This window comes from Oxyura jamaicensis, chromosome 22, assembly GCF_011077185.1.
Source record: "Oxyura jamaicensis isolate SHBP4307 breed ruddy duck chromosome 22, BPBGC_Ojam_1.0, whole genome shotgun sequence".
NCBI lineage: Eukaryota > Metazoa > Chordata > Aves > Anseriformes > Anatidae > Oxyura > Oxyura jamaicensis.
In genome coordinates, this window is record NC_048914.1 from 4,695,980 (window position 1) to 4,722,884 (window position 26,905).

General features: G+C 54.0%; 2 protein-coding genes and 1 long non-coding RNA gene across 3 annotated transcripts in view; all 3 read left to right on the forward strand.

Moving 5' to 3' along the window:
* The window catches only part of ZNF703 (zinc finger protein 703), a 5,255-nt gene extending 2,616 nt beyond the window's left edge, over window positions 1–2,639 (forward strand). The window contains exons 3-4 of the mRNA XM_035345000.1: window positions 3–205; window positions 535–2,639. Of these exons, the coding sequence (XP_035200891.1) occupies window positions 3–205; window positions 535–1,911 (1,580 nt within the window). The 3' untranslated portion in view covers window positions 1,912–2,639. The remainder of the gene's footprint in view (window positions 1–2; window positions 206–534) is intronic.
* A 312-nt stretch (window positions 2,640–2,951) lies between these two features.
* LOC118177496 lies at window positions 2,952–5,577 on the forward strand. The gene is made up of 2 exons (XR_004755813.1): window positions 2,952–3,385; window positions 5,249–5,577. It is a non-coding gene; the product is annotated as an uncharacterized LOC118177496 (long non-coding RNA).
* Window positions 5,578–14,556: 8,979 nt separating this feature from the next.
* On the forward strand, window positions 14,557–26,427 carry ERLIN2 (ER lipid raft associated 2). The gene is made up of 11 exons (XM_035345036.1): window positions 14,557–14,720; window positions 14,836–14,917; window positions 15,034–15,080; window positions 15,777–15,838; window positions 16,579–16,704; window positions 18,641–18,714; window positions 19,330–19,388; window positions 20,654–20,745; window positions 21,072–21,161; window positions 22,255–22,334; window positions 23,397–26,427. The coding sequence occupies exons 1-11, from the start codon at window positions 14,614–14,616 to the stop codon at window positions 23,604–23,606; spliced, it is 1,029 nt and encodes a 342-aa protein (XP_035200927.1). The 5' UTR covers window positions 14,557–14,613; the 3' UTR covers window positions 23,607–26,427.
* The last annotated feature ends 478 nt before the right edge of the window (window positions 26,428–26,905 follow it).

Here is a 26,905-nt window from a genome sequence, read left to right on the forward strand (position 1 = left end):
AGCCCCCGGCGGGCCCCGGCCGAGGACCCCGCCGAGCCGCGGAGCCGCGGGCGCCCCGTCGCCCCGGCCGCCCCCCGCCGACCCGCTGCGCCAGGCCAGCCGGCTGCCCATCCGCGTCCTGAAGATGCTCAGCGCCCACAGCGGCCACCTCCTGCACCCCGAGTACCTCCAGCCGCTCTCCTCCACGCCCGTCAGCCCCATCGAGGTCAGTGCCCAACGCCCCCGCGGCCCCGGCTCCCCCCTGCCCGCTCCCCCCGGCCGCCCCCCGAGCCCCCCGGTGCCGGCCGTGCCCGGCTTCCACCCTCCCGGCCGGCCGCGGCCCCCCGCTCCGTGCACCCTTCCCTCCCTGCCCTTCCCTTCCCTCCCTGCCCTCCCTCTCCTTCCCTTCTTCTCCTCTCCCTTCCCTTCCCCGCGCCCTGGCTCGGCGCCCGCCAGCCCTGCGGTGGGGGGGTGGGGGGGGGGCCGTGGGGGGGCCGGCCCGGGGGCGCCGTCGGGGCCCCCCCTGACCGGCGCCGCGCTCCGCTCCGCCCGCAGCTGGACGCCAAGAAGAGCCCGCTGGCGCTGCTGGCCCAGACCTGCTCGCAGATCGGCAAGCCCGACCCGCCGCCCTCCTCCAAGCTCAACGCCGTGGCCGCCGCCGGGCTGCCCGCCGCCGACAAGGAGCCCGCCGCCCGCCCCGCCGCCCTCAAGCCGCCGGGGGGGGACGCGCCCCCCGAGGACAAGTCCAGCTTCAAGCCCTACTCCAAGGGCGGCGCGGAGCCGCGCAAGGAGGGCGGCGCGGACAAGGCCGGCTTTCGGGTGCCCAGCGCCGCCTGCCCGCCGTTCCCCCCGCACGCCGCCGCCTCGCCCGGCGGCTCCCGCGGCGCCTCCCCGCAGCACGCCGAGCCCAAGGGCGCCGAGGAGAAGAAGGAGCCCGAGGCGGCCAAGCCCAGCCCCGACGGGGCGGGCGGCGCGCTGGGGCGCGGCGCGGCCGAGCCCGGGGCGCACGGGGAGCCCCCCTCGGGCCGCAAGTCGGAGCCGCCCGCCCTGCCGCCCGCCGGCCATGTGGCCCCCGTGTCGCCCTACAAGCCCGGCCACTCCGTCTTCCCCCTGCCGCCCTCCAGCATCGGCTACCACGGCTCCATCGTGGGCGCCTACGCCGGCTACCCCTCCCAGTTCGTGCCCGGGCTGGACCCCACCAAGCCGGGCCTGGTGGGCGGCCAGCTGCCGGGCGCCCTGGGGCTGCCGGGGAAGCCGCCCAGCTCCAGCCCGCTCACCGGGGCCTCGCCGCCCTCCTTCATGCAGGGATTATGCCGGGACCCGTACTGCCTGAGCTACCACAGCGCCTCGCACCTGGGCTCCAGCAACTGCTCCAGCTGCGTGCACGACCCCGGCAGCCTGAAGAGCGGATACCCCTTGGTGTACCCCACGCACCCCCTGCACTCGGTGCACACCACGCTCTCCTCCAGCGGCACCCCCAGCCTGCCCGGCCACCCCCTCTACACCTACGGCTTCATGCTGCAGAACGACCCCCTGCCCCACATATGCAACTGGGTGTCTGCCAGCGGACCCTGCGACAAGAGGTTTGCCACCTCGGAGGAGCTGCTCACCCACCTACGGACCCACACGGCCCTGCCGGGGGCAGAGAAACTCTTGGCGGGTTACCCTACCTCCGGGCTGGGCTCCGCGGCCTCCTGCCACCTCCACCTCCCGCCCGCCGCCCCCGGGAGCCCCAACACGTTACCGGCCTCCCTGTCCTTGAGGAGCCCACACACTTTGGGACTAAACAGGTACCACCCGTACGGCAAGAGCCATTTGCCCACGGCCGGCGCCCTGCCGGTGCCGTCCTTGCCGGCCGCCGGACCTTACTACTCCCCGTACGCGCTCTACGGCCAAAGACTAACTTCAGCTTCTGCACTCGGATACCAGTAACTACAGCAGCCCCTTCCCCTCCTCCGGTCTCCTCCTTGCCCGAGCTCCCCGCTCCCTCCTTGGACTGTGTATTTATTTACTGTATGTTAGCTTAAAGCTGGGAATATAAGTGCATTAATCCACCAATGAATCAATGGTATGCAAAAAGTCTGTGTCCAAAAAAAAAAAAAGAAAAAAAGAAAAAAAAAATCTTTACTTTGCAGGTGTGGGGCTTTTATTTTTTCCCTTCTGTTTATTTTGATTTTTTTTTCTTCCCCTGCTTAATTTCCCCCCTGAGAAATTCTTGCATGACTCCTGACACACAAGGAAAAAAAAAAAAAAAGAACGTTTCTTCCTCCTCCCCCTCCTCGTTTATCGTTCTGGGATTCAGTTTCCATTTGTAAAGTTAACAGATGTAATTTTTTTTTTTTCAATTTTTAATTTTTTTTAATATTTTTTTTTTTTGCGATGTGTTTTGGGGCCGGGGGTGGCCGCGGGCGGAAGGACGGGAGCAGGCCCGGCCGTGCCGCCCCTCGCCCAGCAGCGGCGCCCCCGGGCAGCGCCCGGCCCCCCCCTCCCCCGGCCCGGCACCGGGCCCGGGATCCCCCCCCCGAGGACGGAGCAGCGACGGGCGCGGGGCCGCCCCCAGCCCCAGCCCCGCCGCGGGAGGGCTGCGAGCATTTCGGGTGCCTAGAGCTCCGGCTTGGTAAGTCTTATTTTGTTAATAAATGAATACTTGGTTATATTCACCCTGTGGTGTGTGCTCTCTTCCATCCCCCCCCGGCCCCCCCCTCACCCTCCCGGTGTCCGTGTCCCACCCCCGGTGTCCCCCCCCCCCGGGGCTCCCTGTGCCCCCCGCACCCGCCGCAGGGCTCCGGGGCCGCCGAGCGCCGAGCTCCGAGCCCCACCTAGCGGCGGCGGCGGGGGCGGGCGCGGGGTGCGGAGCGCGGGGTGCGGAGCGGGGTGGTCCCGAGGTCGCGGTCCCGAGGGAGCGGAGCGCTGGGGGGCGCAGGGAAGGTTCGAGAAGGCAGCGGAGCGGAAAGCCATGCCAAGAGCCCTGAGACCCCCGCCGGGGCGCAGAGGTTGCGGTGCTGTGCCCGTCGCTGCACCCACCGGAGGGGTTGGGTTTTGGGGCTGGGGGCTGCGGCGTAACGCGCCCCCGGTCCCGCTGCCGCACCTCGTGTGGTGCAGGCTTGGGCTGCCCTCCCCGGGTGGTCGCAGCCGCGCGAGGAGCGCGGTGGGTTTGGTGAGGGGCTCCGAGACCCCTCGCTCCCGCTGGGCGCCAAGCCCGCTGCAGCACGGGCAGGGCCGGGGGGCTGCAGCCCGCTGCGCCCACCCCATGTCGCTGCTCGGGGCCATCCCCGAGCTGTTATTCCAGCAGCGACCTGACCCTCACAGCGGGACCCCCAGCTGCACCCCGTGAAGCCCCCCGTGCTCCCGTTGCCCCACATGGCTGTTCTCTGCTGTTGAGTGCTGTGCTCCTGTTGCATTTTGGGTGAGTCATGCAATTAATCCCAGTTAATTGCCTTCTCTACATTGCCTTATGCCCCGCGTTTAAATTCCTTTGTGTCCTTTGAGCTGAAAAATAATGCGCTTGGAATGGGGGCTGGTTTTGCCAGTGAGATTTTTATTTTCCTGCCCGCTCCTCTGAGCACGGCCGCGGGTAGCTTGGGTCTGGCTTTGCCCCGGGTCTGCGGAGCCGCTGCCGGTGTTGGCAGGATGAGGGCCGCGGGTTTGCAGAACCGGGCTGCAAGCGAGGAGGTTTTGAGCATCGCAGCGGGTGCTCCCCTCAGAAGGGATGGCACAGGGTGGCAGGCCAAGGCGCTGCCAGATAGCTTCTGTGCTTCAGTCCCTGCTGCTGCGGAGCTGCGCGGGGTGTTTGCAGGTGTGACGGTGCCCCCGAAGGTCCCCTCTGCCCTTTGGCAGCATCGCCTCTCCCTGGGCATTGCCCCATGCCCTCTGGCAAGGCTGATTGGTGCCGGCCTCGCTCGGGCACCGCTGGTCCCTGGCGTAAATCTCGGCCCCTCGGCCGCAGTTCCCAAACCCCACGCCTGCCGCGGGCATTTTGTCCCGTTGGGCTTTGAGGCATCCTCACCGCCAGCGCTGCGGGACCGTGCGCAGGCTCTCCCTGCGCCATGGGGCAAGGAAGGCGATGCTGCGGTGCCGCGATGCCCATGGATGCTTGGGGATGCTCTGGGCTGCGGGGTCACGGCGTGCCTGCGCTGCGATGCTGCCGTGGAGCAGGGGTGAGGGGTCCGCGGGCAGCACCGCCTGCGCGCGGGGAGAGCCCCGGGTGAACGGAGTGGGGTCTGTGCCCCCTCGCTCCCCAAACCCCTCCTCGCGCCAGGACGCTCCCAGCTCCAAAAGCGAGCCCCATGCGCCTCCCTTCCGCCTCCAGGCAGACCGGGATGCTGCTCAGCTGCATCCTGCCGTGCAGACAGTTCCCCGAGGAATATTTTTTCCCCTCCCTAAAGACTGCAGCACCGGGGCCAGAATGTGTAAACACCGCAAAGTACCATCTGATAGCAGCCGACACTCGGGGGCTTTATCTGCTAGGAAATTATTGTGTTGCCGATATATTAAATAACTCCCTATCTAATGTATGCCCAGGTTACTGCAGAATTCATTTTATAATAAGAGCGCCGGGATGCACTTTATTAATCATTCTGTCTAACAACCTGCACTCCACAGTTTCGGTTTGATTTGATTCAATCCTGTCTTTCTGCAAAATATATGGCTGAGTGGGTCGGATAATGTATGGCTTAATTTAGAGTTGTATGGGTTTGAATTACCATTTTCATAATGTGCTGTGCATTAATGTGTTGCATCATTTATACAGAAAAATGTGCGAGGCTTCAAACCTCTCCGGGAAGCAAAAGTCACCTAAAGGGAGCGCAGAGCAGCAAGAAAGGGCCTTTCAAAGCCGGCTGGCAGGGGGTGCTTTTTGGGGCAGGAGGTGGGATAGGGAGGGCCGGGAGCGGGCTGAGGCTCGGATAACACAGGTGGGTGTTAGGACACGGGAAATGTGTGTTTGAGGCTGTGTTGGCAGCGAGCAGCTCTCCTCCTTATTGCATAACAACAACTTTTCCAGCTAGCCCTGAATTGCAAGAGACCTCCAGCGGTTGACTCTCAGGTGACCCTGATCCCAGCGCTCTCCCGTGGACGGCTATAATAACACCAGCTGTCAGTTACCCCGGCTCTGACTGAGGAGGAAAAAGCACTGATTATCCAAATACAGTCATTAAAGGGGAAATGTGTTTTTAGGACTGTCAGAGTGATTAATGAGGGTTAGCAATCCTTGCAAATGCACTTGTTTAGTCTAACTGGCAGCCTCTATTTTCCTATTGATTTATTGCAGCAGTTGCTGAGGCCGCAGTGTGTGTGGAAGGAGTCAGGACACTTCGCGACTGTGTGCTATTTCAGCGGAAAACATGCAGGATTTTGGTGCGAGCGGCGGAGGGGGGCTCCGGCTGAAAGGCACGGTGCGCTGCCGCTTTGCCCCGGCCGTGGAAGGCAGCTGAACAAAGGCAACATTATACCTTGTGCCGGGGAAGGAATGACTTGGACGCACATGCAAAACAGCTCCGCCGTGCTGCGCGCCTTATAAATATCCCCGTTTGTAAAGCCCGAAGCCCATCTGACCACAAACGATCTGTCCACCCAATAAATATGCGAGCGAAAGAGCAAGGCCGTATTTTTTTGTTGTTGTTTTCCTTCCTCTCCGGCACGCAACCCCCCAATGCCCGTGCGGAGGTGTCTGCCCGTGGGCGCACAAAGCGGTTCAGAGAGCGGAGCACGAAGCCTTCAAGGGCTGGTGCGCGCCTGCCGAGGGGAGGTCAGGTCAGGCTGCGGAGGCAAGGGCCGGAGCAGCGGCGATGGTGGGTGGATGAGAAGTTTCTCGGCTGCATAAAGCAGCTTTTCTTTCCATGTGAGCCCTGGTGGAAACCCTGGAGAATACAGGCTCTGTGTTTCCTCCCCGCTGGGGACATCTCCTGTCCCCCTGCCAGTGCACCGCCGGAGCCTTCCCAGGGGGAATGAACGTGGGGAAGCGTCCCCTTGAGCCCCCCGGGCTGGGGCTGTGCAGAGCGAGCCTGGGGACAGGGGGACAGAGGGGAAGCAAAGGGAGAAGGGCTCAGGAGGGAAGGAGCATAAAGGGGTGTCCTGTGGTTTGCCTCCAGGCAATGTCGGTAGCAGGAGAACGCCAGCAAGAGTGGAGAAGAGCGAAGACCTCGAGGTGCTCGGAGAGCCCAAAGCCAGGGGAGCGGCCAGAGGGTGCCCAACGGCCTGGAAAGCTGCAGAGGGGAGAAGGCTTTCACGTGGCTTTGTAAGACGGCTGAGGAGCCACCGCTGTCACTTCGCTGCCCAAAACCCGGTGTGCGGCATGAATCCTCCCGGCAGCACCAGCACCTGCTTGCAGCGGGGATGCGCCGACGCCTTCCCCATAACAGGACGCCCGTTTTGTGCTGGCTACGGCATGGAAAGTGCCCAGGGTGACCGTACGTGGCCGTGGCTCCTGCCACTTCCTGCAGTGTCTGATCCTGCTCAGCACCACCGTTGGCACGGGGGCACCGTCGGGCTGCGAACTGCCCCGGTCCCGCGGCGGAGCTGCGCCCGTGCTGGCTCCCTGCAAAGCGCAGCCCCGCTCGCTCAGATTTACACCGGCGCGCGTGTAAGTGATACTGTTCATTACTGTGATGCATGGTTAATAGTTATCTCTCTGTTTATTATCATGATGAATAACTGAAGAGTCGTAATTCTGTATACACAAATGTTTCAGCTAAACGCTCGCTGGAGAATGCTGGGGGAGACGCTCGGCTGACAGCTTAGTTTACAGAGTATATTCCTTGAGCTCAATTCACAATAACAAACAGATTTCCACAGACCATAATGTTTTCTAACACAGCGTTTATGGAAACCTCCCGGAGCAGCTTTGCCATGACTTCACCCCACCTTCCAGCACCGTGCTCGGGACAGGACGGGAGGAATGCAACCTCCCTGTGGACAGACCAACCCCGGAGGCGCCTTTGCAAGATGCTGAGAGCTGATGCTGCACCAGCAAAGTGACACTGATCTGGGGACTGAGCGGGGTGGCACACTCGGCGCTGGGCAGGTGTGGCACATCCAGCACCTCGTGGTGCCAGACAACGGAATGGTCCCTGCTGGCACCTGGAGCTGGAGCCCTCGCAGCCCAGCAAGCAGGCGGTGGCTGCAGGACACGCAGCGTCTCTGGCATCTGGCGAGCAGACACAGCAGCCTCGTCTGGTTTTACAATCGCCCATAAATCAGGCCTCCTGCAGCCCGAACGTGGGCACCCTGCCGGATCAGAGAACCAAAGTGGCCGGGTTTTCCCCTCCATGTTTACAAGAGGACTCGTGGTAGCTCGAGCATCTCCACCGGCCACCCCATGGCACCCTCCTGAGACCCCGTCCAGCAGCCGGGCTGCGGGGCGATGCCTGTGCCCGCTGCCCCTGGTGCCTCACCAGGAGGAAGAGACGCTGCTGCCAGAGAGAAAGGGACCCACGGGAGCCCGGGGTGCTCGCTGCCTGCCCTTGGTGAGCGCTCACACCACGGGCGGGCAGCTCTGGAGAGCAGAGGACAGAAGAGGGGGACTGAAGTCGTGCTGGAGTTTTCTGCTGAGATGCCGCCCTCGCCGCCTTCGCTGCGCTCCTCTCCTTGGGGCAGAGGCGAGGGGAGATGGAAGCATTCGAACGATTTGCTGTGTTGTTCTTTCCTGGCGTGCTTGCTTGCTGCAATCCAGAGCTGGCTTCTGCTGTGCTCCCCTCCTGCCTTCCCCCAGCTGAGCATGGTGACAGGACCCCTTCTGCCACCAGCACTTGGGGACAATCGGCCCTCTCATGCCCGTGGTGCGGTGACGGGGCTGTCCCTGCTCGCAGCCGCATGGATGGGGCTGGTAACTGCAGCCTTGGCTGTGAACCCAGCGCCGAGCCTGGGAGCTTTGCTGGGCAGAGCTCCTGTAAAAGTGACTAATTGTTTCTGCTGGAGCAATTGTTACCTTCACGGGTTTCTGTTCCAGTTCTCTGCACAGCCTCAGTGACGTCCGTGGGGTGCAGGGGGACGGCGGCCAGGCCCAGCTTCCAAGGTGGAAAGAGTCATGTTCTGTGGAAAATGTCTCTGACATGAACCAAAGCGCGAGCCGTGATCACACCGAGCCGCTGATTTGTCACAGGCGTGGAGCAACCTCATGTTTTTAAGAAAATTATTGCTCAACCCACCCCAGATAACAAACCCTTGCGAGGCAGGGGTGGGAACAGGAATTTACCACCGAGGAATGGAGCTGAAAAGACCTCCGTGCCTTCTGGTGTTTATGCACGTTTCTTAGGCTCTGGCTGAATTTCAGATTAGGAACAACTGCTCGCGAAGCGTTCGCTCGGTGCGCGCCTCGCTTGCTCCTCCAGCTGCAGAAACGTCTTGTGCCCTCGGCTGCCACTTCGCTGCTGCCCAAAACCTTTCTGGCTGGCGCAGTGTGGGCAGAGGAGCCCTGCTGCGAGCCTGCCCAAGAGCAAGGAGCAAACCCCGGGTCGGGGTCCGGAGGGGTTTCTCCCCAGGAGAGCTGCGAGAAGAGCTCGAGGTCCCCAAGAGCCTCAGGCCGTGCTGCTGCACCCTCTGCGTGAGAAAGCCCGGAGGAAGCTCTCGCAGCGCTGGGACCCGCGGTGTTATTTCGGGGGCTGGCTCACGCTGCTCACACTTGGGGGCTGCGCACAGCCAGCGGGGAGAGAGCCGGGGGGGGGCCGGGTGGTTTTGCAGGGGATGCTCGGTGCCGGGGCACGGAGCACTGCAGGAGGGGGCTCCAACCCCGTGCGTGACGCCCAAGCAGCCGGCACACCACAGGGATGGCATTTTGGGGACAGGGGCTGGGTTTCTCCTGGCACAACGTGGGGTCCAGGGGATGCCGTCAGCACCCTGCCTCCCACCCCGGGGTGCCCCCGCTCATCCCTCGCCGCCGCCCAGCGCAGTGAGGGCGCTTTTATCTCTTCTGTAGGTACAAATGGAGCTGTCAGGCGCGCTCAGCCCCGCGCTGTGACAGGTTGCGGGAGCCGGGGCCCCTCGAACAGAGCAGCCTTGTCTGTCAGAGCCGCCTGACACTCCCCATAATGGCCAGATGGATGAGACTCTGAAAGTAGGGCCCGGCGCGTTTTCAACTCTATTTTGGGTGAAAACACTTCTTGAAAGATCTTGAAAGGAGCTGGCAGTTTAGTAGTTCAAATGATTAATGAGCACTGGCTCTGCCGGGTGGATTTCTCGCGCCGTGCCAGCAGCCGGGCTGCTCCAGCAGCCCCAAGCACGCCGCCCCCCGCGCCCCCCCGGCCTTCCCGGAAATGACACCAACGCGACAGGCCCCGCATATGGAAAAAGTTAAATATAAATTACTGCTGAAAGAGGCCTAGCTGAGCGGAGTTAGTTAAAGATGTTTATGGATTCAGAAACACGGGCCTGCATATGTATTTAGAGATGACAAATGTGATTCAATAAGTAAAGAATTTCTCTGTGGGCTGAGGCAGGGCTCGGGCGCTGGGGGGGCTCCCCGGCCGCTGCGGCTCCATAAATCTGGGGGACAGCCGCCTTGTTCCCGGGCAGCTCTGCCTTCCTTTTCCTTTTTTTCCAGGATCAGACCGAGGCGCTGCATCTCCTGCACTCAGCACCGCTCCGTGCCCGGACCCCTCTGCTTGGTGCCCCTGCACCCCCCGCCCTTCACCCCTGCTCCTGTCCTCGTTTCTGGTTTTGAAGCCCAAAATGGTGCTTGATTACGAGGCATGAAGGACTGCGAGGGACGAGGCGTGGTGGTGCTGTGCAGCATCAGGCTCCAAGGGGGTCACGCAGACCTGGGGGCTCGGGTTGGGACCCCCCCCTCCTGGGAAAAGCCAGAGCCGGGAGCTGCGCGGTGCCAGCGCGTCCCCTCCCCAGGCTCTCCCGTCCCCAGGCAGCCGTGCTGGTGCGGCCGGCCCCTGCAGGACTGTCACAGGATGATTAATGACCAACAGCCCTGAAACAGCCCCGATTGCCAGCCCGGGGACTGTTTGCCCTGTGCTACACGAGCACTTCTGCAAGCTGCTGCACACACAGGCGGCTGGGGCAGGGGGACGCATGCCCCTGCCCAAACTGGGGCTCAGCTCAGCCAGGTCCACTGCAAAACAGTGCAGAAAACTCTGTGGAGCTGGCCAGAAAGGGACTCAGAGAACCCAAACCCAGCACAGCCCCAGCCACAGGCAGGGCAGGATCCGGCCCCTCACATCCCCCGGCTGCCCCGCTGCAGGGAATCGCTTTTCGGGGGGTCAGCGCCCGGCCGGGCTCTTGACCAACAGCCACATTCCTTTGTCCTGATTTTATTCGTTAGCAGCGTTTGGCCAGGACACAGAGACAGCTAATGAGGGACTGAGTTTATTGCAGTTTGATTTTTCTGTTAAAACAATACAATAAAATAAATGCACTTGGAAATCTGGTATGTGTTTGTACATAGTAGATTTATGGCTCTGGAGGCTTCCAGAGAGACGCAGCCTTTCATTCCCTTCCTTATTGGAACAGATCATATTGCAGAGTTTAAAGGGCTCTGGAGTTGTGATTTATTTGAAGGGAGAAACCAGGGAAATCCAACTATCTGTTCCCTGGCTCAGATCATCCAGTAACTCCCCGGCCAAGGGAATGTATCTGCACCTCCTCCACGGAGCTTTATTTTTTTTTCCTCCTGTCACTCGCATTATCCCACTCTAAATATATCACCGAGACACCGCTGACTCCTGACCTGGGCTTCAGCACCTCTCCGAGGCTTCCCCAGCCCTTCCCGGAATCCCACAAATAAATCAGCCGCCTGAAGCCCTTTCTGAGCACCTCCGCTCGCTGGGACAGGACCGCGCGTGGCCGCTGCCTTGATCCAGAGCAGAGACTGTTGTTTTTATCCCCGGGATCGGGCCATAAATCCACGCCACCCGTCCCTAATTCCTTCCAAGGGAGCCCATCCCCTTCCCTGGCTGCTCTTGTCCCCAGCCCAACATTGCACAGTTTGCGGGGAGAGCGCAGCTGCTTGGATCCTGGTCAGGACTCATGCCTGAAAACCCTTCAATGCAATTCCTAACCCGCTGGCCTGTGCCTCGCTCCTCGGGCCCGCTGGCAGATACATCAGGGTGTGTTGTAGAGGAAAGGCACCTTCTGCCCCTCTCCGAGGTTTCCTGCAGCCCAGTGTCATGGGGACAGCCCGAGCGTCGCGGTGATGGCTCGATGCTCGCTGCACCCCAGCACTGCCCCACTCATCTTCATTCCCCCTGGGCACAAGCAGGGTGAGGCTTGAAATGTGCCTGAAAATCAGCTTTTGCTAAAAATATTTGGCATTTACAGTCAGGAAATCTGATGGGTTTTTGTGCAAATCCTCTCTTGCTTCTCCCTGGTCCCCAGTACTATGGGGACATTTGGGAATGAGCAGTTTGGGTCCCACCAGCACCATCCATCCCCTGGCAGGGGCTCGTCTGCCCCTTGTCGGGGGTCCTACAGCTGAGATCTTTCTCCCCCACCGTGACCCTCCGTGCTGCCAGCAGACGGGGGCAAAGCCACCCCGATGGCCCGTGGGCACCCAGGCCCTGCTCCCACCCCGCCGTCGCCGCAGCGTCTCCGGCCGGGGCTTTTCCCCTGCACAGTCGGGCTCTGTTCGCCCAGAGCCTCCCCGCCTCTGCCTCGGAGCCGATCCGCACGCTAATTCTCACGCATGTTTTGGGTAAATCCACTTTCTTTCCCGGGATGAATTGTGGTTTCCAAGCACCATTAATCATTTCCCCTTAGAAAACAACACTGGGGGGGGGGGAGGGGGGGCTGGACACATTGCTCCTTTATTTCCTGGGAGGGTGACCTGGCACCCTGGCACCCGGCCACGGCGCTGGCGTCTGCGGGGCGAGCTCCGCTCTGCACTCATTCCCCCCCACGCAGCCCCCCCTGGGCCAGCCCTGCAAAGCCAAACCCCCGTGGTGGGCAGCGCCTCCAAAACTCAGTGCACAGGAACCAGGGGGGACGCTCCCCTGGGGCACGAGGTGTCCCACCGCGGCGGAGCTGAAATGCAAACCGTGTTCTCCGCGTGCCCCCATGCCCCTCGAAATAGCTGGGACATGAAATAAGGACCAGGACCCTTCTGCTTATCGCCCCGCCAGCAAGGCTCGGGCAGGCAGGGAGTCAAAGAAAACTTTTCCTGCCGTGATTACAGCGCGGGTAAATAGGTGCATCTAGCACATGTGAGCAGTTTCCTCGTTTCCAGCTCAGGACTGTCAGGGGATGATTAATGGCCAGCGCCAGAGAACTGCCTTGATTGCCAAGTGCTGTATTGTTAGCACTGACATGTAACGAGCCCGGACATACTTTAACACAATTCTGCACCGTAATCTGCAAATAACGTTCGATAGACTTAATTTGTTAAGTATTCCCCCCCCCCGCGCCCTCCCTCTCCCCACCTTCTTTCCCTTTCAAAACCCTGGCGTGAGGCAGCCGGGGCACCCCGTATTGTCCTGCAGCCCCGCGAGCCTCTCCGGCTCCTTTAGGCTCAGCTTTGTGTCCCCTCCCCTTCCAACCCAAATCGGGTTTTTATGCCTTTTCGGCCCTCGGCCCCCACTAATGTCCTGCTGCAGAGCACCACATCCAGCCCTGGCTCTGTGGGCGCTGGGGCAGCCAGGAACTACGATGGCACTCCGTGCACACAGCGCTCGCTTTGACTTGGAGGCACTTTCCCAACACCTTATTAAAGAGCTATTAGGCCTCGTGGTTAGCGAAGTGCCAGGTTTGCCTTTCAGAGCAGCTTCCCGAGGAGCGGCCAAGCCTGGGGAGGAGAGCAGGGACATGCTGGGAGCACTGGGGGACAGGGACGGGATGGGACAGGGATGGAAATGGGATGGAGATGGGGATTGAATGGGATGGGGACAGGGGTGGGGACTGGGCGAGTGCGAACTTTCTGCCCCACTGCTCCCTGCAGGCTGCACACGGAGGTAACCTTAAACGCCAAAGCAGGAACTGCGGGGACAGAGTTTTTCCACCTCTATTCACAACTGTCAGGCGGTGATTAATGGCCAACAGGCTCAAAATTGCCTTTATTGCCAGCTTGGTATTGTTACCCGTGACAGTTAATGAGGTTGGACAGACTTTTACGCAGCACTTGCTGTGGGTCCTGGCCTCGCCTCCCGCTGGGACGGTCCCGTCCCATCCTGTCCCATCGTGTCCTGGCACGGGGGGTACAGGTAACGGGGACAGGGGGTGACAGCGTTGAGCAGAGCATCTCAGAGACCTTCCGACTCCTCTCAACCTTTGCAGCAAAACCCACAAAATACTTTACAGGGGCTCCACTTCAGTGGGGTGGGGAAGAACTGGGCAGAGATGAAAAAGGCTTCGAGTGCCAGCGAGAAGTGGGTGCAATAAACCGTTTGTTAGTGTAAAAAAAGTCCACGCTGCTAAAAACAGAGTCGCAGCACAGACACCCCCGAATGTTCCTGGCCCGAGGTCTAGAAGTAATGATTTTTTTGGCTTTTTTTTTCAGGATTATTACAAATAATATTTACCTTTGTGCTAGTTCACATCTTGATGCTGTTAAACACGTGGCCACAGATGGTTTCCCATTCAGGGTAATGATATAGCGCCGATGTTATGAAGCAAAACCTCGCCTGCGAGCCAGAACACCCCACATTTAAAAATCTATTACTTTTCAATATTATATGAATGTATTTTGCTTCAGCTCAGAGCAATTTCCTAGTTTACCCTTATTAAACTGAGAGGGGGCTGAGCAGAGGCTCTTGATTTATGAAACACATACTAGATTCATTAAAACCTTTAAAGATTTAATACATTTTATCAGGGCCTTAAATCTGGGCAAGCATTTAAAAAAAAAAAAGAAAAAAAAATCTAATACAGGGTGTATTTCATCTCTGGCGCCCTTTTGCGCTTATTTAAGAGCTGTAAAATTTGGATTGACAAATATAGCAGATATTTCATTCCCTACTTCTAAACGGCGCTGAATCCTTCTGACAGGTTTGTTATATATAACCCTAGGAGATCTATCAACTGTAAAGATCAAATTATTTTACTTTATTGACATTTTATACGTCTCTCCTCTGTTTTTTAAGTCCCCTTCAACAATTATAGATGCGGAAGATTTAATATATTTTCGCGTGCTCTGTCACTTTCCCCATGACTGCCCCTCGGCCTGGCCTGGTCCAGATGGGGAACAGATTGCCGTGGGAGAGCCGAGCCCCAGCGGGGAGGCCGCGGGGGGCACGGCGGGGGGCACGGGCCCTGCCGGGTGGCCTTGGCGCTGTCTGGGAACCGGGGGGGACAGCATGGGGCTTCGTGGAGGTCAGTTCGTGGGAGAACCTCTTGTGAGGGGGTCTCCCTGGACACAAGGCCCAGGCGGGGGCTTGGCAGCGCTCAGGGGGTCAGCGTGGTGCTTCGTGCACATGAGCAAGAGCTCGGTTCATGGGAGAACCTCCTTCGTGGGGTATCCCCGGTCTCAAGGCCCAGGCAGGGCCGTGCGGGACGCGCTGTGCCCCCACATCGCCCCCTCCCCATGGCAGGCAGGGGGCTGCGCAGATAGACCAAGGCCAGCCCGGCGCTGGCGGGACTCGAACCCGCGGCCCCGAGGCTCCCGCCCCTCCGGCGCCCCCCGGCGGCTCCCGGCGGCGGCGGCGGTCGCCGGGTGATGACGCGCGGCGGGCGGGCAGCGGGAGCCGCGTCCCGCCGAGGCCGGGCATGGCCCAGCTGGGCGCCGCCGCCGCGCTGTGCCTCGGCTGCCTGGCCGCCGCCTTCCTCTCCGCCATCCACAAGATCGAGGAGGGGCACATCGGCGTCTACTACCGGTGAGGCGGCCGCAGCGGCCTCCCACGGGCTCCCCGGGCCCACCCCGGCCCGGCCGGGCCCGGTGCGGAGCCGCCGCTGACGGCCGCGTTTCTCTCTTGTCGCTTCTCTCCTCAGCGGCGGGGCGCTGCTCACCTCCACCAGCGGGCCCGGCTTCCACCTCATGCTGCCCTTCATCACGTCCTACAAGTCGGTGCAGGTGCGGCTGGGGCCGTATAGGGGGCTCGGGGAGGGGGTCGGGGGGCCGGGGCCAACCCCGTTTGCCGTGGGAGGCCTGGCTCCAGAGGGGCTTTCCTGAAGTATTTCTCCATCCAGACCACGCTGCAGACGGATGAGGTGAAAAATGTGCCCTGCGGGACCAGGTGAGTCGCTCAGCTTCTATCCCCTGCGCTTCCCTGTTTTTGCTGGGCTCCTTTTGGGCCTTTCCCTTCTCCCACTCCTCCTCGCCCCAGCGTGCTTTAAAATGCACGGCCTTGCTTTAAAATGCACGGCCTTGCTTTAAAATGCACGGCCTGCTCTGCAGGGGCTGTGTGTCCTGCCTCCAGCCGTACCCGATTCCCTGCGCTTCCACGCTTGGCATTAATGCAGGTGATGCAGCAGTTGGTACTCTAATTCTCAGTGCAGTTACATCCTGCTACAAACAGGCCGCACCTTCCACACTCGTCTTTTTTTGTAGCTACTTAAGTGCAAGAATTTGATATTAGGAAAGTTGTGTTCTTTTTGTAAATAAGGTACTCCCACTGTGCTTGCCTGAACTGAAGCGCAGGGAGGAAGTGGATTGCTTGGTATCATAGGACAGACAGAAATAGGGAAGGGACCAGGGGGTTGTATTCACATATAGTAAACGCTAACAACGTGATTTTCTAAGCCTGGCTCTACATTTCATCATCCAGTTCCTGGAGACACCAGGAGCCTGTGCAAGGTGCGGGGTGCTTGCGGGGAGGTGTGAATGCTGCGCTCACCCGCTAGAGGGGAGTGTCCCCCGCTCAGAGGCCATGCAGAGCTCCTGGCCTCCAGCAAACTTCCCCCTTTCATTTTTCCCTTTCTTCCTTCTGCAGCGGAGGAGTGATGATTTATTTTGACCGAATTGAGGTGGTGAATTTCCTGATCCAAAGCGCAGGTGAGTTCTTCCCCGGTGACCCTGAGAATCCTGCCATCCAGAGTGGCGGTTGGTATCTCACTAGTGCGAGATGAGGTGAAGAGGTTGTGCCTGCTCGTGCTTTGATTTGGGGCTGGGGAGTGCCCCAGGTATTCTCCTGCGTGCCTTGTGGAGCCCCGTAGTTCCTGGGTTTGAACTTTAAACCATCTCTCTGTTTATTATTTCTTGCACATACTTGTTCTGTGCCACTGGTTGCTTCGCTAATACCCAAATACCATCCATCACTTTTATTATTTGTGTTATTATGGCCCTGCTGGGCTTTATGCTTCGGTGAAGAACTTCTGATTTGAGTAATGAGGTGTGCAAGGGGCAGGGGAGACGGGGTGTCTGTGAGCAGAAGGCTGGAGTCTGACACAACACACAAGGAGAGTGACCAGTGCAGGCTTTGTGTGTGTGTGTGTGTCTGCGGGACAGAGACTCGCAGACAATGCAGAGAGGGCTGCTGTTACGAAGGAGTCACTCTGCTTACAAGGCACGTGGCAGAATGTTGATTGGGATGGGATGAAATACCAGCAATAATTAAAACTCCCCTGAATGAAGTGGTTGTTTGTGGTGCAGCCTTCCCTTGCGGTGCTTTCCTCGTTTCAGTCTGGCTGTTTCTTGCTGCTGTGACTGAGCCAGAAGCCTTCCCCTGCGAGCACCCAGCCCGTGGCATCCCCTTGTCCCAGCTGTTAACGCCTCTTCCACGTCTCCTTTTGCAGTATATGACATAGTGAAGAACTACACTGCTGACTACGACAAAGCTCTCATTTTCAACAAGATTCACCATGAGCTGAACCAGTTCTGCAGCGTCCACACGCTGCAGGAGGTCTACATCGAGTTGTTCGGTGAGCTGCCTCTCTGCCTTTCGCTGCCAGCGATGCTTTTCGCTTGAGCGATGTCTCTGTGAGCTCTTTGCATGTTCTGCTGGTACAGAGGTCACTGCCCCAGCTGGTGGGCCTTTTCCCTATTGATCTGGTGCCTGCTCTGTTGGGAATTGTTAACCAGTTACAGCTCTTTGCTCTGTATCATCTTCTGGTGCTGAGTGCTTCACCGTATTGTAACAACAACAAAGCCCAAACCTGCCAGTGGTAGCAGAAGGTTTTAGGAGAGGGACCCGTAATTGTGCAGTGTTACGTGTGTTTAGCAAATGTGACTGCTTAATCAGTTGCAGGATTTGCTAGTGCAGATGGAAAAGCCAGTCTTCTGTTCTTCGCTGTTACCAAGAGCCCTGTGGGTTTGATTACTTGTGTCATGCACATCGCTGCGGCTCCTGGGCTCTGGGAGTGAGTGCTAGAAACCAGGGCTGCTTGGCGAGGGCCGGCTGACCTTCCCTTCCTGTCTCCAGACCAGTGGGAAATCAGTCAGCACAGTTGGAGCACGGTACAAGAGACAGCCTGGAGAAACACGTTGGTTTCTTAGGAGAAACGGGCCAGTCACTGCCAGGGCCGGGTGTTTTCTTTATGGCCTTTGAGTGATAAGAAATCCCTTCCAGCATCTGGCAGCGCAGTGGTGCTGGCCGTGGATGAAGTGTTGCTTTGAACGGTTTGGACCCAGGGCTGACAGAATTAGTGGCTGGGATTTTTTAGCGCCGAGTGCCTGAAAGAGTACAAGGTGTCTGCAAACCACTTCTCTGTTTAAGCAGGGCTTTCCAAGGAGCCTGGCTGTCCCCTTTCTGACAGGGCCTCTGCATGAAGTGTGGGGCTAGGGCGCAGTTCCCCCCCTCTTCCTTCACGGGGCTGCTGGTGAATGTTCTGGTTCTTTGTTGATGGAGGCTCCAGATGTCAGCAGCTGCTGACGACAACTGCTTGAAATGGACTCGAGACAACCAATTTGCACAGCAGGAACTTGTATAAACCCCTATGTAACTCTTTCAGTCTGAGCTGAATGTTTTCTGGCTCCAGCGTTATGAGATGGGGCACAGCCCATTTCAGGCAGACTTGTGTCATTCTCTGCCCCCACATCTGCAAGCAGGTGCAGGAAACTGATAACAGCTGTTTCCTAAACTCCTGGCTGAACTTCATTGTGAGTGTGAGTTCCAGCTAGCTAAACTGGGACCAAAGCAAATAATCAAGGAGTGCGATGTGATCACTTTCAAGGCTATTACATTTTATTTTCCCTTTGCATTTCTCAGCAGGCCCCAACTGGAAACACTGCTGTCCTTAGAGCTTTTCACTGAAGAAGGGTTTTGTTTTGTGTTTCCTTTTGAAATTTCTTAGCTGTGCTGGAGTTAAATGTTCTGCATTGAGCCAAACAGGCTTTACTGATGAAATTTTTGCAGCCTATTAAAATAACTAACGCAGCCATTTTACATTTCTCCCTTTCTATTTTCTTTGTCTGCTGCTGGCATAGGCACAGTTACTAATCAGTCATGATTTAGCTGGACCACATCTACTTCAGGATCCAGTTGGGAAAGTATCAGTAGGAAAGTGGGCTAGAACAGATATTTTTTACAATAAAAATGCTACTTTTGGCTCAAAAAGAGTCCAAATTGCAGGTCATTGGAAACTAGGAAGGTCTTCATGTTATGCTGGCCATGTTCCTGTAGTCTTTCCCAAGTCCTTCCCACTGGTCAATGCTGCTTGACATGCCGAGATGCGAACCTGCCCTGAGGTCAGGGATGGTCTTTCTCAGCCCAGCACTTCCATATCAGACTTACATTTCCACTTACTTTCCAAGAATAAGAAATCTGAGCTGTTGCAGCTAATTCCGTACCTGTTGGCAGCAAGCTGCCTTTGTGGGGCTTTTAGTTACTTTTTTTTTTTTCTCCTTCCCTCCAATCAGATCAGATTGATGAAAACCTTAAACTGGCATTGCAGCAAGACCTAACCACCATGGCCCCCGGATTAATTATACAGGTAATTGGGGTTCTGCTCGGAGATGTACAGACCGTGAGGGTTAAGGGATAACAGGAAATAAGCTGTAACTTTTAGAAAATTGCTTTAAAGTACAGCTATAAAGCTCCTTTAAAGCTTTAAAGTAAAAAAAAAATATAGCTTTAAAGTTCCCAGGGAAGTAGTGGAGTCACCATCCTTGGGGGTGTTTAAGGAAAGGTTGGACGTGGTGCTTGGGGACATGGTTTGGTGGGTGACATTGGTGGCAGGGGGACGATTGGACCACATGATCCTGGAGGGCTTTTCCAACCTTAATGATTCTATGATCCAGTTTGTTTAGCATGAGGAATGAGAGCAGTGTCCTTCCTGTCCCCTTGTAGCTTTGCCGTGTTGGGTTTCTCTTGCTGTGTCCCTGGTACTTGTTCACACGGGTTGTAACCTCCTGTCATGTCAGGAGATCGGTCGGTCCCGTGTTTGCTCTCTGTAGTTTGGAGCTGGTCACAATTTCTGCAGCATGTAAAAGCTTTGTCTGGCAGAGCTTGTCATAAGCGTTAGCTCCCCCACCCTCTGCAGCCTCAGGGCCATTTGCCTTTTGATTGTTGGCTGCTTGCCTGTGTTTTCTTCTGTCTCTCTTTCCAGGCAGTTCGAGTTACAAAGCCAAACATCCCTGAAACAATCCGGAGGAATTATGAGCTCATGTAAGTGCCTGAGCCTTGCACCTTTGTTACCAAAAGGAGTCGGTCATCCAGATTAATGTGTTTTCACAGCGTGCACTGATCAGAGTGCCCTCTGCCAGGCCTGTGCTCAGCCTCGTGCTGCCTTGCTGCCATTCAGAAAGGGGCTGGTGAGGCTGCACCAGATGAGTGTCACTGTAACTGGCTGGCAGGTCACTGAGTTAGGGTGTTGCTCCAGTTTGAACACTTGAGTGCAGGAATTATTTCCCAGGGGCCTCCTTCCCCTTGACACTGGCCCTATTTTACAAACGCTTCCCAGAGCATGGGAGTGAGTGGCAGGTGGATAGATTCCACCGCTAATCCTGCTGTTTGACTAGGATGGAGAAACTGTTGATTCAACAGGCTGAGGACCTGCAAAGCTTTGAAATAACTTTCTTTAATAGCACTTGACATACTGATCCCTTTCCAATGCCGTGAGCCAGCTGCCTTTTCTTGCACTCGATCATTCAGAAATGCTTATGTTCTTTGAGCACTCTGCCAGCAGAGCCTACATAGGCCAGAGGAAGATTGCTCTTGTCCATTCTGCTTGACCTTTTGGTATCATGGTAAGTCATGTGCAGTAGGGTCATGGTAGGATCTCAAATCAGCCGGCTCTTATCTGTTACCATAAATTCAGCTGAGAAGGACTTGTTCTTGACTCTAATCTCTCTTCCCCGACTGGGAGCAGGAACAAGTATTTAGATTCTTTTGCATATATGTACACACGCTTTTAAAACTTCTCAGTGAGTGCACAAAGCAGTGAGATAGAAAAGGCTTTAGCAAGTAAAATGCACAGAGCCGTTTGACCGAACGAAGCGTGATTTCAAAGCCACATACTTGTGGGAAAGTTATACCAATCTGTGAAGGCAAGACTCTTACAGGATTTTAATTTCTCACTTTGCTTTAATAGCGTCCTTGCTAATGGTGACCCATTAAACTTGCACATGTGTATAGCCAAGATGTTGTTCTGTGACTTGCCCCTCTGGAAGGCATTGTGGCAGTCTGCAGAGAGCAGCAGGGAATGTTTCACACCATCTTGACTGAAAAATCCTCCTGTTATAAAGGGGAGGAAGAGGTGCTTTAGTTCAGAAAAAAAAGCTGTGCAGGTAGATGCACTCGCTTTCATCATTGCCGTCTGCCCTAACCACAGACTTGAGGGAGGATTAAGCCAATGGCTCATCCTGAAGGTGAGGTAGGCCAGGCCACCTGATAGGCTCATGTTTTGTAACTGACTATTTCTGGCTCCCTAGGGAGAGCGAGAAGACAAAGCTACTGATTGCAGCACAGAAGCAGAAGGTGGTAGAGAAGGAAGCGGAGACAGAAAGGAAGAAGGCGCTCATTGGTCTGTATAGCTTTGCCTGAAGGCAGCTTATAGGGGTGCGATGGGGATAGGCAGAAAATAGAATCCAAACTGGGAGGGGGAAGGCATGCACCCTGTTTGCTGTTGGGTGATTTCTCTGCTGCATCTTTTTGTTGCTAATCTGATCTGCTCCAGAGAAACTCAAATGGGTTCCAGCTTTACCCACAAACATCTTCTGAGGGCTGAAAATTCTCCCCAGAATTTACTGCCACCACAAGAGGGTGGGAAGGATTTCCATGGGTGAAGTTGGTTCTAGCAGTAGGAAGACTGTGTGATGACAGTGTGGACATGTTCTCTTTCGTTTTCAGAGGCAGAAAAAATTGCACAAGTTGCTGAAATAACCTACGGACAGAAAGTGATGGAAAAAGAAACAGAGAAACGAATTTCAGAGATCGAAGGTGAGTGATAACTTCCAGTAAGTAAATGTTCTGTAGTGACTGACCTAAGGATCCTAAAGAAAGGAGGGAGGGGGAGCTTCCATACCAGTTCAACTCCACACCAGTAGAGGATTCAGGTCTCCCTCATTCTTTCTAGTGTCCCTGACAGACTGCTCTGGTTGTTAGCCAAAGGAGTGGAAGTCTCAAGGCAATCCATCCAATTTTTAAGTGTAGCTGCTCACGCAGCTCCCTGCTAGTACAGGTAAACAAGTGGCTTGTCCAGCTGTGCCGCTCTCAGATCCGGTCTAGCATGTATTACAGATATGTGGCTCCCCGTTACAGAAGAAACAAAGAGATCACCTTGAATCAGACATACTAAACTCAGCTTTAACTTGATGGCCTGATACCACGTCAGTGTCATCTGACAGATGAAAAGGAAAAAAAAACAGGAATGTGATACAGAAAGGGGAAGTGTTTCTTTCCTTACACGCCTTGGCTAGCAGTCAGGGAAGTTCGGTATCCCACAGGATCAGACCCTTGACGCAATTTTTGATATTGCAGCAAAACAGCTCTCCAACGTCTGTCCAAGGGGCAGAGCCTGTAAAGGTTAATATTGCCTGCCCCTGTGTGCCAGAATCTTAACCTCAATATCCCAGACAGAATCCCATCTGGGGAATTGCGTTCGCATCAACAAACTTCATCTGTAGAGCAGTCTGCTGTGCTGTTCTTGGAGTCCTGTGCAAATGTCGTGGGTAAATACCACTTCTGCAGTGGAACAGTTGTTTCGTGTGCAGCACGAGAGTTAGTGGCTGGCTAGAGAAGAAAGAATATTCTCAGCCTGTGTGACAGGGTGGTAATAAAAACCTTATGTTTATAAAATGCTTTGAGGCCTTCAGTTGCAGATACAATTTACGTATTTAATATTATCATCCTGTAGCATTTTAGATGTAAAGGGAGATCCCGTTTCTGGGTTTCCCATTTTGTTCCCTCTTGCCCTTGTTGTATCCCGTGTGGTTTAGATGTGGTACTGGCTGCTTTAAAAACTTTCCAGCTGCAAATGGTGCTAACGTGACTGGAAATAAAAATCTGAATGCGGGAGCATGTTTTCTTCCAGATGCTGCGTTTCTTGCAAGAGAGAAGGCACGAGCTGATGCTGAATGCTATACTGCTATGAAAGTTGCCGAGGCCAACAAGGTATTGTTGTTTCCTTATTCTGTGCCCTGAAGCAGGGCTCCTTACGTTAGGCTATTTGGAAGAACTCAGCAAAAAAGCAGTCTGTCTTTGTTTGCTCATCGTGTCTGTTGCTTAAGCCAAAGACAGAAAAGTTATCTTTGAAACTGAAACAATAATTAGATGCTTATTTGCAAGTTCTCCTTCTCTCGACAGCTACATTTGTGTCAGGATATCTGAAATACCTGGTTATGTCTGGAGACATCTCTGCTAGATGCTGTAGATAGAATATTGGTTTCAGTGTTGCCCTTTCATCCTTTTGTAGTCAGAAGTGTTGATTCATTTCAATCTGCAAGCTGGCAGGTAGTCAAGGCAGGGAGATCTCTCAAGTGACAGACAGGCTTAGAGCAAACAAGCATTCAGGTAAACAACAAATGGAGATGCTCTTTTACGCCAAACTAATTAGCCTGGCAAAGTCTTGCTCCTGCATAAATAAAGTCAAAACAAAACACTGGAAACAGAAAAATTATATGGATACAATTGCCGGGCTTGTTACTGCCTACAGCAAGTTCCCAGGATGTCCCAGCAGGAACTTTGTTTTGAAAGGGTCAGTCAGAATGGCTGGAGGTCTGAGATGTTTGTGCACAAGTTCTGTCCCAGTTACTCCATTCTCTCTGCTACAGTGTCGTTATCCTGAAGGAATGATCGCTGCTTTGTGAAACAGATTCTTCAATCTACTCTGTGAAAAAAGCCAGCTGTATTTTTCTTTCTAGTAGCTTCTATTGCAAGAGCTTTCAGTGAGTTACAAGCTTTAGAGCGTCTCCCTCTCTGTGGTACGTGTGGATGGAACTTTTCCCCAGCTGCTTCCATCACTTTCTCATTTTGCCATTTAGTCACAAAAATGTAGAGCTTTGCTTAGACACGCTGAAAGAGAGAGCTGCCTTCTGGGTACTCCGTCTCTTCAGCTGCAGAGAGGATGAGCATGCCCACGAGTGTTCTGGAAAAGCGGACGCCTTGTATGCTCACGTCAGAAATTTGCTTTCAAATGAATCTGAGCTGTTGGTGATCTGTTTTCTTTTTGTGCAGATGAAGTTAACTCCTGAGTACTTGCAGCTGATGAAATACAAGGCCATTGCAGCAAACAGCAAGATATATTTTGGCAAAGATATCCCCAACATGTTCATGGACTATGCAGGTAGCCACACTAAATTTTCAGAGGGACTGTCAGAAGGAATCCACGAAGAGGATGGGGCAGGAGCCAGTGAGGACACAAAACTGCTTCATAACATCAACTGAAATGAAACGTTTATATTTGTTTTATATCAAAAGAAACGTGAACTGGGAAGTTCCTTTTTGTTTTCCCCCTTTCCTGTACTGAAAGACTTAAGATAAGACTTAATCCTCTCAACCTTTTGTATGACAATTGGACACGATGACTTTGGTATTTATGGGGTGTTTTTTTTTCTGGTAACTTCTAAGCACTCTGCTCCAGATATGTCTGCTAGATGCACCTCTCCTTGCTGATGGGCTAATAAACCCAATGACTCTGGCGAGGCTAGCTAGGCTATTTGTTCTGCAGCCTGCTTAGATGGGTACTTGATTTTGCATTGAGGTGGTTTGTAGCAGTTGAAAGTAAATAAGTTCTGAGACTTTGGCGGGAGGGGGATTGCTGCTATGACCTTTTTTTTTTTTTTGGAAATTTCCAGTACTTAATTTCAAACCCCCTTAAAAAAAAAAAAAAAGGTGCTAGACTTTAGACTTTTGTACACTACCCGTGTCTGCTTGAAGGCCCGGACATTGGCCAGGTGGTGGGTCACTGCCTGTGCTCTGTGGTGCTGGGACTAGCGGTTTATGTGTACGCTCCAGGCCCATCCTGAGTGCAAGGTGTAGCAAATACATGAAACCACCTTTTACTGAGGTCTCAGCCAATGTGTTTTACCTCAGTAGGGCAGCTAAGACCATGTGCACAGTGAGTTGTAATAGCTGTAGTTAAGTGCTGCAGACTTCCTGATTACCTTGGAGGGGGATCTAAGCCTTAGACCACGCATCACAAAGGTAGTGGCCCAAACTACTCATTTTCTGCATCATAACACTGGTTTGTTTTCCATTTGTCATATCTGGGTTGGGCAAAGGGGAGCCAGAATTCTGTAGTTCTTGCCAGCGGTTTATCTGCTAGGTATGGGGCTTAGGTATGCTGGTAGGGGCAGTGGCCTGCCAGTGGCTAATTGGTCTTAGCTCCTGGTGAAACCAGACTGCGAGCATGCTGTTTGTCACAGTCATCGTAGTTAGAAAAACTAGAGAGAAAAACAATTTTTGTCTCAGGGACCCTGACTTTGCAAAAAGCCTTGCTAGTGAGTATCTGCTTGAATGACTAGGCCCGCAGTCATTACAGCGCATCAGCTGCTGGTCTGCAAGACCAAGTGGATTTCAGTGTTTGTAGTTTCGTGTCAGAGATAACGTTGAGGTAAACCGAAATGAACAGAACAGCCTTACTGGTTTTGCTTGTTTGTTTTGTTGGTTCTTTTTTCATTTTTTTAGAACAGATCTTGAGAGGAAGGTTTGCTGGTAGCAAAGGACACAAAGCATCATCCTGAGAAAAACTACAGGGCAAAGATGACAACCTTCTGTTGCTGGACTGTTCAAAGAGGAATTTTGCTTCTTTGCTGTGTAGTGTACCTTTTAGTTCAGAAAACTGGTTATTTTTTCACATACCAGATGCAAAGAGGTAATAGCTTTTAGTTTACACGCATACAAAAACGGAGGGGGTGTTAAAGACAAAAGTTCAGGGTTGGAGAATTTTTTTCATCCTCCCGCAAATCCATCTGCCACTTGGCAGGAGAGCCTGTTTATTAATTGCTGTTATAATTTGCAGCCAATACATCCTTATAAGATGATGAAAGTGTAAGCACTAAGTTGGTCAGGGACCAACCTATTGAATTTATGATCTCCTGCCCCAAATGCTAGCTACTTACTACTCTTGGTTTCACTCCTTAGTGTTCTAAATATGCATTACTCTTTTTAATAAGGCAGTCACACTAAGACAGAAATGGGATGAATTTCTGCTGCTCATTCCCGTATTTTCACGTCAGCTTTATTTTCCCTGTTAGGAGAATGACAGTTGATACTTGAAAATGCAAAATAAAAGATACCATTGATTTCTGCTGGAGCAAAGTTCCATCTCATATGTCATCTTTGTATTTGGTGGAAAAGCTGAGCTAAGTTCCATCTCCAGACTGATATACTCCACTAGAAAACAGTGGTCCAAAATGGCATCAATAGGTAGGCTGTAATATTACTCACTTTTGTAAATTGGTCTTTGCAGGAAGATTATGAACAGGGAATAGCAGAAATATAGGAATGAGGTGATAGTACCTAAATCTTTGAGTACCTAAATCTTTGCTTTGGATTGTTCTACATTCACATAAAGAATTTCCATTAGTAACTAAAAAAAACCTGCTTTTTATGCAAGTGTTTTCACTGATGAAAAGACCCAAATAAACCAAAGTGGTATTATAAAATATGTTTTTGTATGACTTTAAAACAATAGTTCGGAATAAATAGGTCTTAAACATTTTTTTTTTAATTGAAAACATTACTGCTAAAGTATTTCTCAGAGGAGGGGGGAGAATAGAAAAAGGAGTAGCCAGTATTATTAATTTCAAACCCACATTTTTAAACCATTATGGAACCTTCATGATTCTGCATCACTGAAAACCGAGTAATTTAGTTAAACTGTAATAAGAGTGGAAAACGCAAAAACAAGTTGAAATAATTTACGAGCCAAAATTGATTGTTATTTTTCGTTCAGATTTTTCATTACATGTATAATTTTCTTAATTTTCCAGAGTAGTCACTACATGTAAATCTTTATTTGATCTCTCTCTTTAACTGTCATTCTGTCATAATCTCCATGATCTTGCAATCTTGAAATGAAGATCTGAGTTTTAAAACCACTGTGTAACGAAGCAAATAGAGGTTTGTGGCATTGCTGATAGCTGGGAGTTGCTGGCAGGAGCATGGTAATGCTTTACCAGCATGGTTGTTGATCTTATGTGTTGAAGTAAAAGCCTTTTTATTTTGATACTTGCTATGATAATAAAATGGCCTTCAATTTTAATTCGTCTGTTTTTATGGACGACCTTTAACACAATGCTTGGATGCATTTGCAGGGGAAGATTTACCAGGGGTAAAAGGTTTACCGAGGTAAATCTTCAGTAGGGGATCAGCAGCATGAGGGGCAGACAAGTGCGCATGCTGCTGCTCTGTGAGAGTTCTCCCTCCCCAGGGAGCAGGAAAGCAGAGCTCTGGCAGAAGACGGGCAGAGGTGCATCGGTTCAGCAGCCAGCTGAGGAATGCTGCAGGCATTCTGACCCCACTTAGCTAAACTGGGTAGTGAAAAATACAGGAACGAGGCTTCGGTGGCAAATGTCTAGGATTTGGTAAAGTTTGCAGAAAATCATTGTCATGTTTTACCAGACAAAGGGCAGGAACCTTCTGGGTATTTGGGAACAGCTGTGTAAATACTGTCATTGCTCAGAATATGGGGAGGGAGGGTGAGTTCTGCACATTAAGGCAAATATTTTAGCTAATGGGTT

Coding starts and splice junctions, on each gene's coding strand:
- ERLIN2 (XM_035345036.1), top strand. CDS start 14,614: ATGGCCCAGCTGGGCGCCGCCGCCGCGCTGTGCCTCGGCTGCCTGGCC. Junction 18,715..19,329: donor CCCCCGGATTAATTATACAG/GTAATTGGGGTT, acceptor CTCTCTTTCCAG/GCAGTTCGAGTTACAAAGCC. Junction 21,162..22,254: donor ACGAATTTCAGAGATCGAAG/GTGAGTGATAAC, acceptor GTTTTCTTCCAG/ATGCTGCGTTTCTTGCAAGA.